The 18110-nt window shown below is 48.4% G+C and overlaps 3 protein-coding genes across 7 annotated transcripts; 2 read left to right on the top strand and 1 right to left on the bottom strand.

Moving 5' to 3' along the window:
- Window positions 1-265: 265 nt before the first annotated feature.
- On the bottom strand, window positions 266-1371 carry ndufa3 (NADH:ubiquinone oxidoreductase subunit A3). Its single transcript, XM_086112747.1, has 4 exons — window positions 1347-1371; window positions 992-1066; window positions 837-914; window positions 266-431 (listed from the first exon to the last, which is right to left on the bottom strand). The coding sequence occupies exons 1-4, from the start codon at window positions 1351-1353 to the stop codon at window positions 340-342; spliced, it is 252 nt and encodes an 83-aa protein (XP_085968873.1). The 5' UTR covers window positions 1354-1371; the 3' UTR covers window positions 266-339.
- Window positions 1372-1428: 57 nt separating this feature from the next.
- On the top strand, window positions 1429-5488 carry tfpt (TCF3 (E2A) fusion partner). Of its 2 annotated transcripts, none has more exons than XM_086112746.1 (7): window positions 1429-1647; window positions 1953-2054; window positions 3438-3560; window positions 3784-3854; window positions 3941-4010; window positions 4414-4572; window positions 5090-5488. In XM_086112746.1, the coding sequence occupies exons 2-7, from the start codon at window positions 1956-1958 to the stop codon at window positions 5162-5164; spliced, it is 597 nt and encodes a 198-aa protein (XP_085968872.1). In that variant the 5' UTR covers window positions 1429-1647; window positions 1953-1955; the 3' UTR covers window positions 5165-5488. The 2 variants fall into 2 exon arrangements, with proteins under 2 accessions (XP_085968872.1, XP_085968871.1); XM_086112745.1 differs by having other exon boundaries at window positions 1431-1647; window positions 1918-2054.
- Window positions 5489-6292: 804 nt separating this feature from the next.
- On the top strand, window positions 6293-17461 carry cnot3a (CCR4-NOT transcription complex, subunit 3a). Of its 4 annotated transcripts, none has more exons than XM_086113393.1 (18): window positions 6293-6425; window positions 7032-7087; window positions 7234-7301; window positions 7389-7463; window positions 8368-8457; window positions 8536-8664; window positions 8754-8849; window positions 8940-9159; window positions 9284-9411; window positions 10331-10387; window positions 11272-12205; window positions 12896-13001; window positions 13091-13232; window positions 13665-13764; window positions 13981-14176; window positions 15364-15496; window positions 15940-16065; window positions 16505-17461. In XM_086113393.1, exons 2-18 carry the CDS (start codon window positions 7063-7065, stop codon window positions 16601-16603), a joined length of 2724 nt encoding a protein of 907 aa, XP_085969519.1. In that variant the 5' UTR covers window positions 6293-6425; window positions 7032-7062; the 3' UTR covers window positions 16604-17461. The 4 variants fall into 4 exon arrangements, with proteins under 4 accessions (XP_085969519.1, XP_085969516.1, XP_085969520.1 ...); XM_086113390.1 differs by having other exon boundaries at window positions 9278-9411; XM_086113392.1 differs by having other exon boundaries at window positions 6304-6425; window positions 7017-7087; window positions 9278-9411.
- Window positions 17462-18110: the final 649 nt, after the last annotated feature.

Raw genomic sequence — 18110 nt, 5'->3', positions numbered from 1 at the left:
ACTAAGTAGTTTAACCAAAGACGTCTGTTCTCACAGTTCATCCTATTTTATGCTTTGTGCGGGGCAAATCATGATCGCGTGCAATAATAAACTCAATTCAAATTTTAATCCGCTTGAAGCTTGGTCAAAGCGCTCGGGCGGGATCAGGCTGATGTTGAATCTGCCACGACCTACTCAAGGTAGAAAAAAGAATTCAAACAAAAGCTAAACCCATTGTTGCTTCATCCTGTTTTTCCGCCAGTCAAATGACGAGCAACGAGGCAAATACGGTGAACTAAATAGACAATTTTTATTGTGGGCCATTGACAAAGGCAAAACAAAGTGATCAAGAATGTGAAGTTAAAGGTCTTTCAGCCATTGCAGCCTGTCTCCCCTTTGCTCACACGGGTGCACGGGAATGTCGGACAAGTTTCCGTCATCTCGAACAGGAACTGCGATGGGGGACGAGGAAGATGTTAGGCAGAACAAAAGACCGTGAGATCTATATTTGTGACTGCAGTCTATTTAAACTTGCATTTTACAATTATTTTGAATCTATCCCCCCCCCCCCAAAAGTTCTTATGGAGCTCTACACTAAATAATCTAATATTAACAATACGAGGCAGAGAGGGCCCCAACTTATCTCAAAAAATGGTCATTGTTGCCGCAGAGCAGAGATAGTCTATGCCTGTGAGTATTGTTTCATACTCTATTTGTACTGCATGTGTTGCTGCTCCTTGTGTGTTAAATGCTTGCAGTTTACTTGGCCAATAAAGATGATTCTGATAATATAATGAAAGCTATGTAAACCAACGAACTGGTTGGCAGTTGTCACAGACTGTAGTGTCAGAATTTACCTGGGTAGGTGTATGGCACCGCAGAATTGATCATTCCTGAATACTTTGTGTATGGACTTATTACCGGGAGCACAAGACCTAACGAAAAAAAGTCAAAATTAGTCCTTTATTTGACAAATATGGCCGATGTGAAGACGGACTCGTTGTGGACTCACCCATTAGACCTATCGCGCAAGAGGCGAAGATGACAGGCTCTTTATTCCACGCATTCTTTAAAAAGGCTGCAACCCCTGCACAGAGACACAGACGGTGATCATTATATTTTCAAACGGCGGACATTTTACGACAGATAATATACAGTTAATCCAGGAAAACCTAACTATATTAGCCAGCGTTAGCAAAACACCCAAGGTCACGCGTTTTTAATCAATAAAACATCATTTGCCACAGCAATTAGTCTTTTTACTTGGTTTGAAAAACGAATTATTGCATTATGCATGAATGACGTAAGGAATATTAATGCTTATTTCAAACAATTGTCATGTCCAAATAATCGGAACACACACGCACCCGCCATCTTGGTTTGTGACGTACAAACTGGTGGTGGCTCATGGGAAATGTAGTTGTGTCGTCGGCCATGACGTATAAATCGTGTGCCTGCTGCATGTAAACACAAGCGAGTCGGTGCGAAATGAGGAGTCACATTTCATGCTAATTTCTTCACCATAATGTGTTACTAAAGTATCCACTAGGCCTCTTGATGAATAACTAGGTGTTTTTGGATGTGCTGTTAACCATGATTGTTTCTTAACTTTGAAGAGACACAAGTACTCCCGTCTTGAACTCAACTGGGCATCGACTTCTAAGAACGGTAAGTACAGTACTGCCAAGGATAAGGAATGGACATACAGTATTCTTCTTACAGTTAGGTGATTTATCTCTCACCGTTATCCGCACCACTCAACGACCATTAACCACAGTAAGACGTTATTGTACTGGACACCATCAAATTGCACTTCATCAACTTAATTCTAGAACTCCGCTTAATGATCCGTGAGAGTTATTACAGGGTAACAAATATTAAGATTCTTTTTTTTTTTCTCTTGGAGGATTCTTAGGTGTTTTTTTTTCTCCGTTGCAGTTTCGGGTGCCCCCATTTACTACCCCCTTTCCCAGATAATGGAAGACTTCTCTGGTTTGGCCCTCCCTCCTCTATTTGGGGGACACATCCTGGAAGCGGAACTGGAACCAGGTGTTGTGGAGCTCGGACCCGGGGAGGTGATTTTCGTGTCATTTGTTTTCTGTCAATTACACATTTTGTATTATAAACAACCAAATATCTTTGCCTTTCAAGCCGCTTCCTCAATGCTAACGCTGATTAGGATCTGTCTTGCAGCGCTATAACCCTTTCGGCCAGGAGTGCCCAATACATCGATCGCGATTGATCCGGATCCAAGTCAACCAAGAGGGGTGGGAGGAGGAATTGCGGGGGGAAAAAAAAAAAAAAAAGATTTGTGTGTCTGTGTGTTTCGGTTTCGTTCATGCCAGGGGCCATTCCGGCTGTGCCTGCGTGTGCATACGGTTGGACGTGTGCGATCGGGCCGATGGCGGGAGGTTGGTCGCTTCAAAAGTCGATCTTTGGTCAAAAAAGTTTGGCCACCGATGCTTTAGGCAATGGCTTGAATATAAATGGCAAAATAACCTATGCAGATAGACAAGATAACAGTCAAATATTCTTTATCCTCTGCAAAGAACGATTAATATCAGTGCTGTACAGGTTAGGTGAGCCATCTCAATGAAAAGTATTATCAGTCTTTTTTGTCTTATAGTGCCCCCGGATGGCCAAGGTGGGCACTCAATAGAAAGACCGGCACAACAGCCAAAACTGTTGTCACTCTTAAAAATGTTTTAATTCTATTTAATAATAACATACATAGGATGTACTTCCTGAGGCTGCTGAGGAAGCATGGCCTGCCACAGGAGGTGCTACGACAGTTCTACACGGCAGTCATCGAATCAATCCTGTGTTCTTCCATCACGGTTTGGTTTGGGGCCGCCACAAAAAAGGACAAAATCCGACTTCAACGGACAGTTAGGACGGCGGAAAAAATCGTTGGCACCGCCCTACCCACTCTTGAGGACTTGCACACTGCAAGAATCAAGACAAGGGCACGGAAAATCCTCCTGGATCCCCCGCACCCTGCCCACCACCTTTTCCAGCTACTCCCCTCAGGCAGACGCTACAGATCCATGCGCACCAAATCCAGTAGACACTTAAACAGCTTCTTCCCTCTAGCCATTAACTCCTTAAACAGTCACTGACGTAGTCACTCTTCTTGTACTACAAATACTGCTACTGGTTACTCTAAAATGGTTCAATGATTTGTTGTTTACGATGATACTAATGCAGCGTGTTATACCGGAGACAAATTCCTTGTGTGTTCTACATACTTGGCCAATAAAGATGATTCTGATTCTGACATGATTGTATATTTTCAGGAACTCTGATATCGTGGAGTTTTGTTTATTTTTTTTCCTCGGGGTGGAGGATGGCATTTGCATTCATTCCAAGTGTAAATGTTTTGTTTCGAACAAATGTACCTTCCTTCCTGTTTTAAAATGGAGCACTTTTCACTGACTGAGATTGTTGTCTGTCCCCAGGTGGAATTGGGCCCAGGGGGCAACGAACTGCTGGAGAGCGCTGCCCCGGAGGACAAAGAGAGAAGAGTTCTCGATAAGAGGAAATATCTGGCGCTGAATAGACGATGCAAAGAGATTGAACAGGTTGCGTCTGTGTTTATTGTTTCTATCATTTGGTACCCCCCAAACTATGTCATATTTTGTCGAGGAAGAAAATGCAAAATGAAAGAGATTCCTCCAAAGAATGACAACCGTTTTGGGGAGACTGTTTTCATTTGGATGGGCTCAAAATTTATGAATCTCATTTCCGAATATCAGCATAAGGCAAAGTGTATTGAACTACCATCCTCACCACTGTCCCATCCAGGTGAATCACAAGATCCTCGGTCGCCTTCACCAAGTCCAAAGACTTACGCGACGTCTGAAGAAAGAAAGGCGGTAGGGAATGGTTTTGCTTTCTTCTCATCTCATCTTAAATGTGTTCTGGGCCCCTTTTTGTTAACACTACTATTGTTCTGTTACAGGTTCCTCATGAAGACCCTCGATGCTCATGGAGACGACTACAGGAATGCTCAGCTCACCATGCTGCTGGAGGTCAGCTGTGACACAATGAAAACCAAAAGGGTTCTTATTCATGTGTGTGTCTGTTTCATTTTAATTACATTTCATTATGTTCAAAAACCAAATCTTATGACACTCAAATATCTTTTTTAAACGTTTACTTATAAATGGTGTGTACAAGTCAAAAAAGTGTGTGTGTGTGTATGTGTATATATATATATTCATTCAATTTCTTTGAGTATGACCGTCTATGTTCAGAAGTGTTGAATGGGCCAATGAAGAGGCAATTTCGATTTCACTTTTCACTCTTTCCGTCGCCCCTGATGAAAAATGTAGCTTTTCTTCTGTTTCTAACATCTGATGTCCTTCTCCTTGAACCGCAAAAGGCCACCTCGGTGCACGTGTCTTTTCATGTCATGATGTCGCTCTGTTGCAGGATGAGCCCGGAGCACCTTCGGACGCAGCTGTCGGCGCTGCGGACGATCGGATCAACGGCGTGACGGGTTCCACCTCATCTCCCGCTTTTCACCATCCCTCTGGGCCCAAGAAGCGAAGACACGTTACGCCGAAGCAAGAGAAGGACAAAGATTTACAGGTAGGCTTTTGGCCCACACTTTCAGGGGATTTTACAGAATGCTTTCCGTAATGCCCTCGCACGCAGGGAAAGGAGAGCCACCGTTGCGTTCTACTTTTCGGCCGGGAGAAGAGTAAAACACAGACAATGAGCGCAGTCGCGAAGAATCTCCCCTCGGCCACAGCTCTCATCGACACACTCACGCAGACTCGTCAACACACGTCGCCTAGCTAGCTAGCCCCACCTCTTCAAGGCACATGCATGTCTCGAACACATACACACTACAAGACGTTTTGTACGCATTGCTCCCTAGCTGCACTTCCCTCCAAAAGTATCGGAGTCCTGTAGCGAGGTCACACAAACATCGGGCATTGCCAATACAACAATTTGGAATCTCTTAAAAAACTGTTCCAGTGCCTTTGGAGGAGGATTGTAGTTCAGGTGGGCCTGGAACGTATCCCCCGATTGAAACGGGATTCACCGTATACAGTATATTGATTTCATAGCTGGTTGATTTAATTGCTTTTTTTTTCTCCAGAATGAAGCAGATATGACGGTGCTGTCGGACGCGCAGTTTGGAGAAATGCCCAGCCCGACCTCACTATCACACTGACAGAAATAAATGCGTGTACAGTAAGAGGCACACAGTTTGACCAGTTTCATCGGAAAATAAGTTAGTGAACAGGTGCTGTCTTGTCTCATTTGGATATTTTCCTCTTTGTATAATGACGTCCCATCATAGCACTTCTTTCCCCCCCCCCCCCCCCCTCCCAAAAAACGTTTTGCGATACATTTATGTGCATTGTTATTTGCCGATTTGATTAGTGGATCTGCTGTGAATATTTTTGGAAAAAATGTTAAACACTGGTTTTGGTTGTCTTTTTTTGCGGGTTTTGAAATCTAGATTACAACCATTAAAAGCAGTAGAATGCTGTCATTCAGGAGTCGCTCACCTCTTTGAAAATGGGAGCTCCTTTTTGGGTACGCATTAATACCAGTTTGAAACACACTTCTAAAATCTGCTCAAATGACCTTCAATTGTGTGTTATTAATAGCATTCATATATGTTAAGACACTGATCACAATAATTGATTTAACCAGATTGGAAACGGATAAATATCACTTTGCAACACCTATTTCATAATATATCTGCTAGTGTTGACATTTTCAAATGCTCCCTTCTAGACCATCAGCAGACCTGCAGGCACTCACGTGGTCCCAGGACTAGGTGCTACGTGGTACCCCCAAATGGCACCATGTTGGTGACTCCTACTCATTGCATCAGAGACATTTGTGATAATTTACTTAGATGATTTGGCAAGTCGCAATTATCAAAATAAAAGAAGTAGTTACCATTTTAACGTTGAACAATTCTGCAGACTGCTATAGGTTTACCTAATAAAGTTGGCATCATAAGTGTGTTTTGTGTGAACAGTGCGTGTTTGGCGGTAATGGCACTGTTGTCGGTCGTTATTTTAGGAGAAAAATCATTGGGAATAAATTAATTCAATATTATGGGATGAATATACGCTTTTAGTTTGTGTCAGACATCAAACCCAGCATTAAAAGACTATTCTTCATTGTGTGTGTCTATGTGGGGTTGTAATTCATCGCACAACTGAACCGACGGCTGGCCGTCGTCCCAGCGGAAATCCATCATTGACAGACATCGCGCTCGTCCAATCAGAGGTCGTAGATGGGATTTAGGGCGGGTTTGGAATGGAGAGGAGGGATCTTTTAGCAACCGTCCATCTTCAGCTATATTCCAGTCAACGAGCTTGTCGAAAAGAAAACACAATTTGGAAGTGAAGAAGACCTTCTGGAATAAGTTGTGGCTGTTATTGACAAAAGAGAAACGAAAGCCCATATCATAGGTAAATGTGGAAGAAAGAAAAGTGCGACTCTTAATGGTCGACTCGAGCCAATTTCCCTTTTTCCTAAATATGGCTAGCTGAGCCGCTAGCTAGCATTTTATGCCTTAGCTAGCCAGAAAGACAAATTAGCTAGCAGGTTTGCGATGGGAACGCTTTCTAAACTAATTTGCGTTTCACCACGCACAAGTGCTTTGCCAGAGCTATGCATTTGTTATTGCATGAATGCGATGTCCTCCCAAAGATATGCATCGTGCTACATGCTGAAAAGCGAGCTCGTAGGTGCTCGAGCGAGGGGGACGAGCTTTAGCAGCTGGCTAAGCAGCGTTAGCCGAATAGCTGCCAGCCATATCTGTCATAGTTTTGCGAGAGGCAATTCCGTTTCTGTGCATATAGACGAAACGACGGCGTAGTTATGTTTTGAGAGTGGATTTGAATGCGCGCCGCTCATGAGCGCGCAGCGCTAGTTAACGTCAGTTAGTGTGGCGCGGCTATCGTGCAAGTTGGTTTGATGAATTATGTTTTGTTTGATGCTGTGAGTGTTATGTATTACCCCCCCCCCCCCCCACATGCACACACACTTTGCTCACACAGCTAACTTTGTGACAGACGGAATGTGGACATCGTCGTAGTCAGAGCCATGGCTGACAAGAGAAAACTTCAAGGTAAACACTTGTTTGTGGGAGAGTGTCATTTGTTGTGCTGTTAGCACGGACTCCCTCATGGTGTTGTATTCTAGCCCTGCCTCAATTGCGTGACAATGTTACGGATCGTAATGAATGAATGTATTTAATGGTTCTTCCCCACACAGGTGAGATTGACAGATGCTTGAAAAAAGTAGCAGAAGGCGTGGAACAGTTTGAGGACATTTGGCAGAAGGTGAGAACGTTTGTCTTGTGTGTTTCCGCTGTCTCTGTTGGAAAAGAACGCACTGGTTTACCGGGAACGCACCCCCGTCTGTTGTAGCTTCACAATGCAGCTAATGCAAACCAGAAGGAAAAATACGAAGCCGACCTCAAGAAAGAGATTAAAAAACTACAGGTATGACATATTCCCAGATTTATTTTCTTCATTTTTTTCAGTCATGTGCCTGCATAAAATTGTCTCACAGGCTGGATTCACATTGCAGGGTCAAGTACTAAATACTTTTGCTGAGAATTTCGAGTGGCTCAATCTGGAGCGGTTCACAGAACACGTGTAACAATGCTAAAATTGCACTCAACAAGTGTCGACACTGGGCAGCGGCAATAACACAAAAGTAAACCATCAGATATACATAAAACATATTGAGTTGGCTTGTGCTACGCTGGCTGCCGTGCACAATGGACATCGTCAAATATTTTTGATCGATGGATAGCAGCTATCATACAAGCCTCTTGTACTTTTGGGGGAATACCGAAATAAAATGATTCCATTGTGATGTGAAGGTTCAGATATGGGTGCACGGTGATCAGTGTGCAAAATGGTGACGACCCAATTGATCAAATGTGATAATGGCATTTCCCTCCCAGGGCGGAAATGTAACGCAGGCCTCGGGGAGGCGAGATTTCCTCAGTCTCTCAGTGGAGTAGGGCAGTGACACGTATTCATTCTTTTTTTAAATCATTTTTTTTGTTTCGACGATTGACTTAGCTCCAATGTGTGGTTTAGATTTACAGTAGGGTTGCTTTAGTTGGGGCTGTATGTTTATGCCGTTTGAGCAGATGTGGATGTTGATGTCAAGGTGGCGTGAGCAGTGTGAATCGCATCGACGCTGAGCTCGAATCGGCACAAAACCGAGACGCGTCCGATTTGGAGGCTATTCAATCGATTGCATTTTTGAAAAGGATCACGTTCACTGTCATAATGCATTTTCCAGTTGTGCCGCCGGAGAGCAAAAAAAAAAAAAACGGCCAATTGTGTCGCTTGTAAATTCAGCCCAAATGTTTGCCGGTTCTCCTTGCAGCGACTGAGAGATCAGATAAAAACATGGGTGGCCTCCAACGAGATCAAGGACAAACGGCAGCTCGTGGAGAACCGCAAGCTCATCGAGACGGTACGCCGCCCTTTTGACATGCGTTGTGTTCTCCTTGCTCATGTTGGCATAATGAAGGGCTTCCATTGTGACCGTTAGCAAATGGAGCGGTTCAAAGTGGTGGAGCGGGAAACAAAAACCAAGGCCTACTCCAAAGAAGGATTGGGGCTCGCTCAGAAAGTGGATCCGGCTCAGAGGGAAAAGGAGGAGACGGGGCAATGGCTAACAGTAATGCGACGTCCCGACTTGAATATGCACAAGTTTTCTTCCGACCAAGGCTGCGACGTCCTCGTTCCTTCTCTTGCCCTCTCTTGCAGAATACGATAGACACTCTAAACATGCAGGTCGATCAGTTTGAAAGCGAGGTGGAGTCTCTTTCGGTTCAAACGCGAAAGAAGAAAGGTGACAAAGAGGTAAACCCACTTTGATTGCTTCCCTCCAAGCAAGTTGAAGTTGCTCGTCTCAGACGGCTCCTTTCCCCTCGGCCTCGTCCCGTCGTGCAGAAGCAAGATCGAATCGACGAGCTCAAGCGTTTGATCGAGAGGCACCGGTTCCACATTCGCATGTTGGAGACCATTTTACGGATGCTGGACAACGACTCTGTGCCGGTGGACGCCATTCAGAAGATCAAAGATGACGTGGAGTATTACATTGATTCTTCGCAAGACCCCGACTTTGAAGAGAACGAATTCCTGTACGATGACTTGGACCTCGAAGACATCCGTGAGTTGCGATTTGTGTTTTGGGATACCCAAACATCCCGAGGCTTTATTGTTGTTGTTGAGGGTTTTTTTTTTCCCCCCCTCCCCTTCCCCTCGCGATGTTGTCTGATTTCTCGAAGCTGCAGCATTAGTGGCCACGTCTCCATCGGGTCAGGGCAACATGGAAGATGAGATGTACCTCCACTCGAGCAGCACTCCCACTTCCACCACCTCGTCGTCACCCATCCCTCCGTCGCCGGCCACTTGCGCCGCGGTGAGTTTCTCTGCTTTTGCCCCCCTGCCATCGAAACTCCAGCCAGCCCCGGTTCAACGCGCGCAAAAGATCCGCGTAAGCGTGATAAAATGTGGGCCTTGTGGTGAAATTTCAGGATGAAACTAAAATTCCTTTTTGTGAGCTTAATTTGACACTTTTTGAAAGCGAAACATCGGAGAAGATCAAATTAAGTGGGACCGTAAAAGGTTCTGTACCTTTTAGGATCGTCCAGAAATTTCAACCGGAGGCTGAACATTGCAGCTTTTTCGTGAGTGGCTTTTAATCATGTATTTCCTCAAGTCGTGGCCTCCGCTCAATTCAATTCTCCAATTCATCAACGGTCAAATAGTTGCGGCACCTCCGATGTCAGGAAACAAGAATAACACCACGATTCATTTCTGCAGCTGTATTTCCCAGTGGCGTACCCCAAACCGAGGCCCTAAATATCCTTCCTAATGACTCTTAAGCCTTCAATACATCGTTGAGATCTTCAATAACTCCACAGATGTGATATCTGTCTGCATCTTGCCATTTTCTTCATTTTACATTTTTTTTACTTTTTCGGTCTAAAATCTTCAGCGGTCCTCAATTTGACAACAAAAAACATTTATAGGACAGTCAATTTTTTTCCTCATACGGTCCTGGCATATGCGTAAATATTTAAACGACCCAACATTTTCACCCCCTAGCAGATGCCCGGAGGTCAAATAACGCCCCCAGCCACTAAATGAGGAAATCCTTTGGTTTGAGTGCTTGTACATTCCCTCTTTTGAGCCCCCCCCCCCTACCCTGCTAACCCACCTGCAAGCCCCCGTTGTGTTCTAATCCACTGGCTCGTGTGCTGACTCAACAACCTTCCCCCCCCCCCCCCCCCCCCAAAAAAAAGTGGATTGTCACATGAAGGTATCTCCTCCTATAGGAGAACTCAGAGGACGATAAGAAAAAGGGCCGCTCAACAGACACTGAAGTTAGTCAGGTGAGAGGCTCTCATCTGTGCTGTGTGGCTTAGATGAACAGTGTAGCGCCGTTGCGCTCTTCGCCCTTGGTCCTGAAGAGTCCCGGTGGCCGAAGGCTTCCTGTTCCCTTCAAAGCAACACTTTTGTCTCTCTGGGACCACGGCTGGGGACTTCTGCTTTGGTTGTGTCATCTTCTGACTATGTTGGGCTTCTTGAGTTCACGCTGCACTTTCCTCTGTGTGCACTTGAGCCATGTCCACACGTACCCGGATGTTGTTTGAATTTTATTTTTATTTTTTCTAGAAGCCGGGTGAAAGCGAGCGCTCGGACTACACGCACACGACAGTTTTTTCAAGAGCACATGAAAAACACGCTGCACATTTTTGCCCATCATTTTGGGGAGTAGTGTTGAGTGAATTTCGCTTTCTGTTCAAAATGGGCTCTTGAACAATACTTTGGCACTCACCGCAGGGTCATTGTTCCAAATCGCCCCTCGTCGATCTGGAGACCGGAAGTCGCCAGAATGATTCTGAGGTGGACAACGTCAAATTGGCATCATGACGGCAAATACTTTACGCTCCTAAAAATCACATCGTCTTTGTTGCGCCGTACATTGATTGTCGATCACCTCCAAAGCCGCGAATGGCATAAACCGATGGCACATTGCTTGTCCTTTCGAACATGATGCGACCGTATTTCTAAATTGCAAATGACCAGAGGAGAAAATAGCAGAGCTTGTAGTAAAAATGTACGAGCGCCTTGCGGCTCCATTCCGTCGACTCGGGCGCACCTTTTTCAAACGATCCGCGTACGTGTAGAGATGAGCCCTTCGTATGCGGCTCGGATTTGGAACTGCGGACGAGCCTATCTGACGTGTTCCTCTGTGGTGCTTTTTGGCTTCCAGTCGCCTGTTAAGAACGGCACGCCCTCCCTGCTCTCCTCCTTCTCCTCCTCCACCACGTCCGGCTCCTCCTCCTCGTCCTCCCTGGTGTCCATGGCGAGCGTGGTCGGAGGCGGCCCCGTGGTTCCGACCAGCAGCGGCCTCATAGGAAGCTTCAGCAGCGCCGTGCAACAGCATCAGCATCTGCCCGCGCAGCAGCAGCAACAGCAGCAGCAGCAGCATCACGCTCAGTCGCAGAACCAATCGCAGCAGCAGCAGCAGCCCCCTCTGTCCAAACCGTCGGCTTCCTCAAATAGCACCCCCAGTCCGCCCGGCAACCTGCTGCTCCCGGCTTCCACCGCCTCGTCTCTGCCGGCGCCCAGCACGCCCGTCTCATCGGCTGCCGGTTCCCTCGCCCAGCCCTCGTCCGGGTCCGCTCCCGTGTCCAGCTTGGGGCTCGGGCTCGGATTGGGTTTGGGCAAAGGGGGCATGACGGGGGGCGGCGGAGCCGGCCAGATGTCGTCTTTGGGCCTGGGGGTCCACTCGGCGCCCCTGAGCACCATGGCGGGGCTCATTTCGGGGTCCACGCCGGCGCCGTACGCGCAGGCGGCGGCGCCGGGGGGCTTGGGCCTGAGCGGCAGCGGCGGCGCGCCGTCCGGCATTTCGGCGGAGAGCAGCACGTCCATCATCGCCACCTCCGGCTCCAGCGGCGTCACGACCAACGGAGCGGCCACGGCGCTCGGCCTGCTGGGCTCCGGCCACGGCTCGCTGAGCGGAAGCATTCTGGGCCTGGTGTCCGGCCAGAACGCGTCGTCCGCCGCCTCTCAGGCGCCCCCCAGTTCCGTCGGCGCTTCGCCCGGAGTGGTCGGCATGATGGGGGGCAACGGCGGCATTGTCGGAGGCGTGAGCGCCGCGCCCGCCCGACCGCCCAGCGGACTCAAGCAGAATGGAAGCACAAGTATGTGGCCCGGTGGCCCCCCTCGGTGTTTGGCAAACTTGATTGAGGCCTTTTGAAAAATCTCACCACGCATCGCCAAAAATTCACGATGGGTCCGCGGGTTCATTGTGTACCTTTGCCAGCACGGCGCCGTGATGATTCTTTTCGTATTGCCGTACGACGGAGTTTTGTTCACATGACGGCAACATCTACCGAATTCGTACGTGCGTTGGAATGTGCCGCAGACCGTCGCGAACGCCGGCGTTGAGCCGTTACTTGGACTTATTTGATCCTCTCCCATCCGATGGAAGAGTATGTAAATTTGAATATCGGAGATTCCCTGGCCAGTCCGTCTCAACTTTTGAACGACTCCGAAAACGTTGGGCATTGTTGTGCTCCCTTCCGGCTGAAATTTCAGAATGAACCTAAAATGGACTGAGAGATACAGAAAGGCAGCGCTCGTTCCCGTGCTTGGGAGTTTTGTTGCTGGCTTCGTGGATCCAGCACCTGATGTAAATTGAAGTGAAGGCAATTTGTAAGAAACATGACGTGTGCGCGCATGATTTGCCTTTGCGGGCCACATCGAATGATTTCCCCCGGGCCTCGAGTTTGACACCAGTGATCTTCACTGTCACTTGACAGTAAACGTCTCCAAAGCATGTGTCGGCCCTTTGTCCTCCGTGCCGGCTGACCTTCTGCGATCTCCTTCAGGTTACAGCGCTGTCGTGGCCGAAAGTTCGGCCGAGTCGGCTCTGAGCACCCCGAGCCAATCTCAAAGCAGCCAGCCGTCATCCCTCAGTTCCTCCGCCAGCCAGCCGTACGTCCCCCTTTTCCTTTTGCACTCTTGATTGTGCTCGGCGCGCTCCAGACTCGCAGCGACCGCTCGTCTCTCTCTTGCCCGCGCAGGTTGGACAACGGGCCCAGCTTAATCAGCTCCATCACCTTACCCCCGAGCTCGCCGTCGCCCTCCTTTTCGGACAGCACGCCCGGCGGAGGGAGCCTCCTCAACGGGCCGCACTCCTACACGCAGGCCTCCGAGGGCCTCAAGGTGAGCTCCGCTAATTGACTCGACATCATCTTGCGTGCCGCGGGGACACACTGCAATTGGCCGTGCCTCCGGCAAGTCCGCCGCACATGTCGGAGGAGGAAAATGTCGTCCAACGGTCACGACTCGAGCAGAGACTTGCTAGCGCTTGAAAGAAAATGTGGCGTCTAAGCAACCGCTGAGGGCATGACTCAAGTTCGTCAAAATGGTTGCGAAAGAAAGGAAAGCAAAGCGTTCTAAAATGTTCAGGGCAACTGTGTTGTATTTAAAAAGTGAAATACAACTGAATTGTACTTCACAAATGTACTGTACAGGCTTTTTAAAAAAAATCCCTGGTCTGTGTCAAGAAGCCTGCTTGTTGTTTGTTTTTGTTTTTTTTCTACCTCAAGATAGCACCGCTCTGATATCTCTGACCTGTCCTCGTCCCCTCCTCAGGCTCCCGAGCCTCTTATCTCCCTGAAGGCCATGGCGGAGAGGGCGGCCCTGGGATCGGGCCTTGACGGAGAGATCCCCAACCTGCACCTAACCGAGCGAGGTCGGAACGCCCACGCCTCCTTGTCCCTTCGCTTCGCCGGACGCTGAAAATGTGCCCCGCGTAGCCGTAGCGGTCCTTAGTTGTAGTACAGAAAGCGCAACGCGTGCTTGCGCCCACCTTGTAGCCATTGCGAGCGAAGCACAATGTCGAGCGCAGGCGAGTTGCCGCGTTAGCGAACGGCGTTCTTGACGGCGCTCTCTCCTCCTTTTCCTGCAGACATCTTCTCGTCGTCCGCGGCGCCCGGCGCCCCTGCCGCGCCGCAGCCATCCGTGTCCGAGGTCAGCATCCCGCCGTCGCTCGGCGTCTGTCCCTTGGGGCCCACCCCCCTCCCCAAAGACCAGTTGTACCAGCAGGCCATGCAGGAGTCGGCGTGGACGCACATGCCGCACCCCTCTGACTCCGAGAGGATCAGGTGAGGGCCTCTAGTCGCGAGTGGCAGCGCGCGTTGAAGTACCGTATTTTCACGCCCTCTTCAAAGGTGCCACGTCACTTACGTGTGCTGTTTCTTGAACACGTACACAAGATGCATTGTATTCCTGGACGCAGGTGTGGCCACGCGTACGCCGGCGTCAACAATACGGCTGCGTGCATGCGCGCTAGCGTCGGTTTTTAAAAAGGCAGCCGGAGCCACACTGAGTTGCCTTTATTGAAGTATTGTACTCAAGTTATTCCTTTTTTTTTTTATCAATCCTCATCCTCAAATCCATCAGAGTCCTCATCTTGGACATTTGAAATGAACGGCAAGCTCACAATCAAACACGCCGGGTTTCCCTCCCGTCCGTCATTGTCAGAGCCGCTCTCCTTTGCCAATCTATTCCCAAATTGTGGCGTCACTCGCCCGGCGCTGCCTCTCACTCTTAGTCGAGCTGCGTTTGCCATCGTCACCCACGCTGGCCGCTTCTGTCCGCTACCATGGCAACCAAGCACAACAGGAAGGCCCGCCCTTCGCGCGCCCCGTTGAGCGTATCGCTACCGTGCCGGTCCCCTTTCTTCTCTCCGGTGTGGTTCACCGCGATGTCAAAGATGTCGGTAACGGAAGCCAAGTGAGTCCGGCAGAATAAAGGATTCAGAGCTCCGATAAGCGCCGCAGCGGAAGCTAGCCACCCTTTTTTCCTTGTAATCCGCCGCATGTCGGTGCGCCGCGGTCGTCCTTTCCCGGATGGATAGATGGCGCCGTTTCAAACAACAGAAGCACCGAGCACCATGGATGAGTTGATCTTGAATTCTCCCACGGCGCCCTCCGTGTAACTGATAGCTTGCCATCGAAATTGTATTTCCTAAGCGTGTGTTCGTAGGGACCATTTTTAGGGTGTTGTTTTGCACAACGCGCCTATTGGGGGCGTGCCTTTAGCGTCCACGTTTCCCTTGAACATGCACGCGCTGTCCTTCGCAACGTCCGCTTTTCCTCGATATAAGTTAAGCCGCGCGTCTTTGCGATATCGGTCAGTCAAGCGGAGTCACCGAAGTCGGCCGACAGCGTTCACAGAGTTACACGAGGCGACTCGCGTTATTCGGCGTGGAGAAAATGCCGGCCCGTGTCGTGCGCCTTTTGCGCGGACGTCTTTGTGCTGCGTTTGATCCGATTCTGTGTCGTCGCAGGCAATACTTGATGAGGAACCCGTGCCCCACCTTGCCCTTCCATTATCAGATGCCTCCGCACCACTCGGACTCCATCGAGTTCTACCAGCGACTGTCCACAGAAACACTGTTTTTCATCTTCTACTACCTGGAGGTGAGCACGTGACACGTCGGTCGGCTCGGTCGACGGCACCTCCGCTCGTTCCTCGCTTTGAGTGATGAAGTCTAGTCTATTTGTCAAGATTTTCTATTTGTGCATTTATAAACCCGTGAAAACAAATTTAACTAGAATGATATCATGACCAGAGAGGCAACAAAAAAAATGCGGACAAAGTACTGTTTTTGCATAAGTCAATCTCAAATCAATTCACCATAGTTACTTGCTACCAAGATGCCACAAAATAGTGAACAAAGTATAGGTGAGGGGTGATTTTTTTTGGTGTGTGGAAAAAGCTTGTTTGGGGGAAGTCCGCTCCCGGGGGGTCGTTGTCAAAACTCACTGGAAGTCTCATTATTTGGAGGGGGTTGTTGCATTGGCACATTTTTCTCTCCACTCTTAATTGTGACAAGTCACTCCCACTTTGTGGCCTCCCCCAGGGCACCAAGGCTCAGTACCTGTCGGCCAAGGCGTTGAAGAAGCAGTCATGGAGGTTTCACACCAAGTACATGATGTGGTTCCAGAGGCACGAGGAGCCCAAGACTATCACTGATGAGTTTGAACAGGTCAGGATCTCTCTCTCTCTAGTCTGCACAAACACGCCTTGACCAGCATCAAAATGTCTTTCACAGTGCAGACAATGTTTGAAGTAACATTGGATTGGATTGGATAAGCTTTCCAATGTTACATGCGTCTCATGTGTGACCTTCTTCATTCCTACGATGTGGTGTTCCGTCGAAGTGAATGGAAATGCCAATCCCATTTTGATTAGCAAAAACAACGCTCAATATTGTACAATTATAAATAGAGAGTACTTGTAATAACTAAAGAGAATACAAAGATTGAAACGTTTTCATTGAATTGGTCTATTTTGCTTCCCGTCATTTCTATGGCTAAAATGCATCACTTTTTCTCCCCGCTGTCGGGAATACATTGTGCACGCATGATGTACTGATGTTTTTTTTTTGTTTTGTTTTGTTTTTTTGGGTGGGGGGTGTCCCACAGGGCACTTACATTTACTTTGACTATGAGAAATGGGGCCAGCGGAAGAAGGAGGGCTTCACGTTTGAGTACAGGTACCTGGAAGACCGAGACCTGCAGTGATCGCCCCTCCCGGAGGACACCCGAGAGACACAAATGTACTGCTGTCGACATTCCGAGACTGAACTCCAAACTGTGGATAGAGATTGTGATGTGTAGTAGAAAACGCTCTCCCCACTCCCAAAAATGAAAAAAAAAAAACAAGCCCATCAACAACAACAACAACAAAAAAACGCCAACAAAAAAGCAAAGAGCGGTGTCTGTTATAGGCTGCGTCTCATGCGAAGCCCCCATCGCTTAAGTAGCGCCTGGCCCTTCACCAAACGGAATATAACAACAACAAGAAGCGCCCTCTGGGCTTCTCTTCCTCGCCCCCTTCGATCAAACGTCCTCGCGCTGCCTGACGCGAGAGAGCGTTGCCGCGCCAGGCGTGCGTTCCTGCCGGTTTGTGCGCGCACTCACTTTGTGGCATTAGGAAAGCCCGACCCTCCCTCTAATGCATGTTTCTTATCGTTTGTTTTCTTTCTTTCTTTCTTTCTTTCCAAAAAACAACAACAGACATTCTGTGTACACGAGCCTGGACGCCTCTTATGACCGGACACGAAACGACAACAAAAATGTTCCTTGTGAAATCAAACTGCCCTTCTTGTATTTACTGTAACTTTCTGGTCCAGAAGCGGGGGAGGTACAGCGGACATTTTCGTCTCGGTGCGTAGGATTGGCTTCGTTTTAAAACCCTGTGAATGCCTGTCGTGGTCACTCTTAGACCTAGTGAGCGCTTATCAATAGTGTTCTTGATCTTGTCGTGGTCCATTTAATACAACGAGAAGGCAAAAGGCGGCTGAGAGCGACCACAGGGCCTCTCCCTGTGGCAGGGATAGCGTCCTAATCGGACTTGGATTAAATTGCTATGCAATTGAACTGGTCTCTGACTCCCTCTCTTTACCAATAAAGTTTGTTTTTAAGTTAAACGGGTTGCATTCTTATTATGGCTTTTGTGTTTTGAAGACGACGTTCCGTACATCCTCACAGGAGGATTTGGGTTGTTGATTGTCGGCGAGTGAATCGCAAAGGTTCTCGCCGCCTTGTTAAAATGCGGGTTTAGAAATCGAAGGTGGCGAACCGAGTCACAGATTGTCTGCATTTCTTTCGTGCTCAAGTCAATCCCACTGGGGCCACATGACAGAATTGGGGACAATTTCTTTTTTTCCTGTTGTGGGTGGGTGGGGGGGGGGGGCGTACATCCTGTTGGTTGCCCACCACGGCTCTGTCAGAATTCAATTTCTTTTCGTCATAACTTGTTCAGGTGAAAGTGCACCAAAACTGTTTACATGCATCCGCTTGAAAAAACCAAATCCTGAAAGCCTCTTTCTTGCCGTTGTTCCATCTCGCCCCCCCCCCCCCTCCCACCAAGTGGACAGTTAGACTAGGCTGGGGTTTGGTTTTGTTTTTTTTTTTCTCTTCCCCCTCCTTCCAGCACTCATGTTGATCATCATTATGATCATTTCAGAGGTGTACTACAGTGACAATATTTGTTGTGTGTAAAAGCAGCTGACTGGTAAGGGGGGAG

This window comes from Hippocampus guttulatus, chromosome 6 (assembly GCF_054856545.1).
Source record: "Hippocampus guttulatus isolate MCC_2025c chromosome 6, RoL_Hgut_1.0, whole genome shotgun sequence".
Classification (NCBI taxonomy): Eukaryota; Metazoa; Chordata; class Actinopteri; order Syngnathiformes; family Syngnathidae; genus Hippocampus; species Hippocampus guttulatus.
This window is presented reverse-complemented; position numbering and strand designations above follow the sequence as displayed.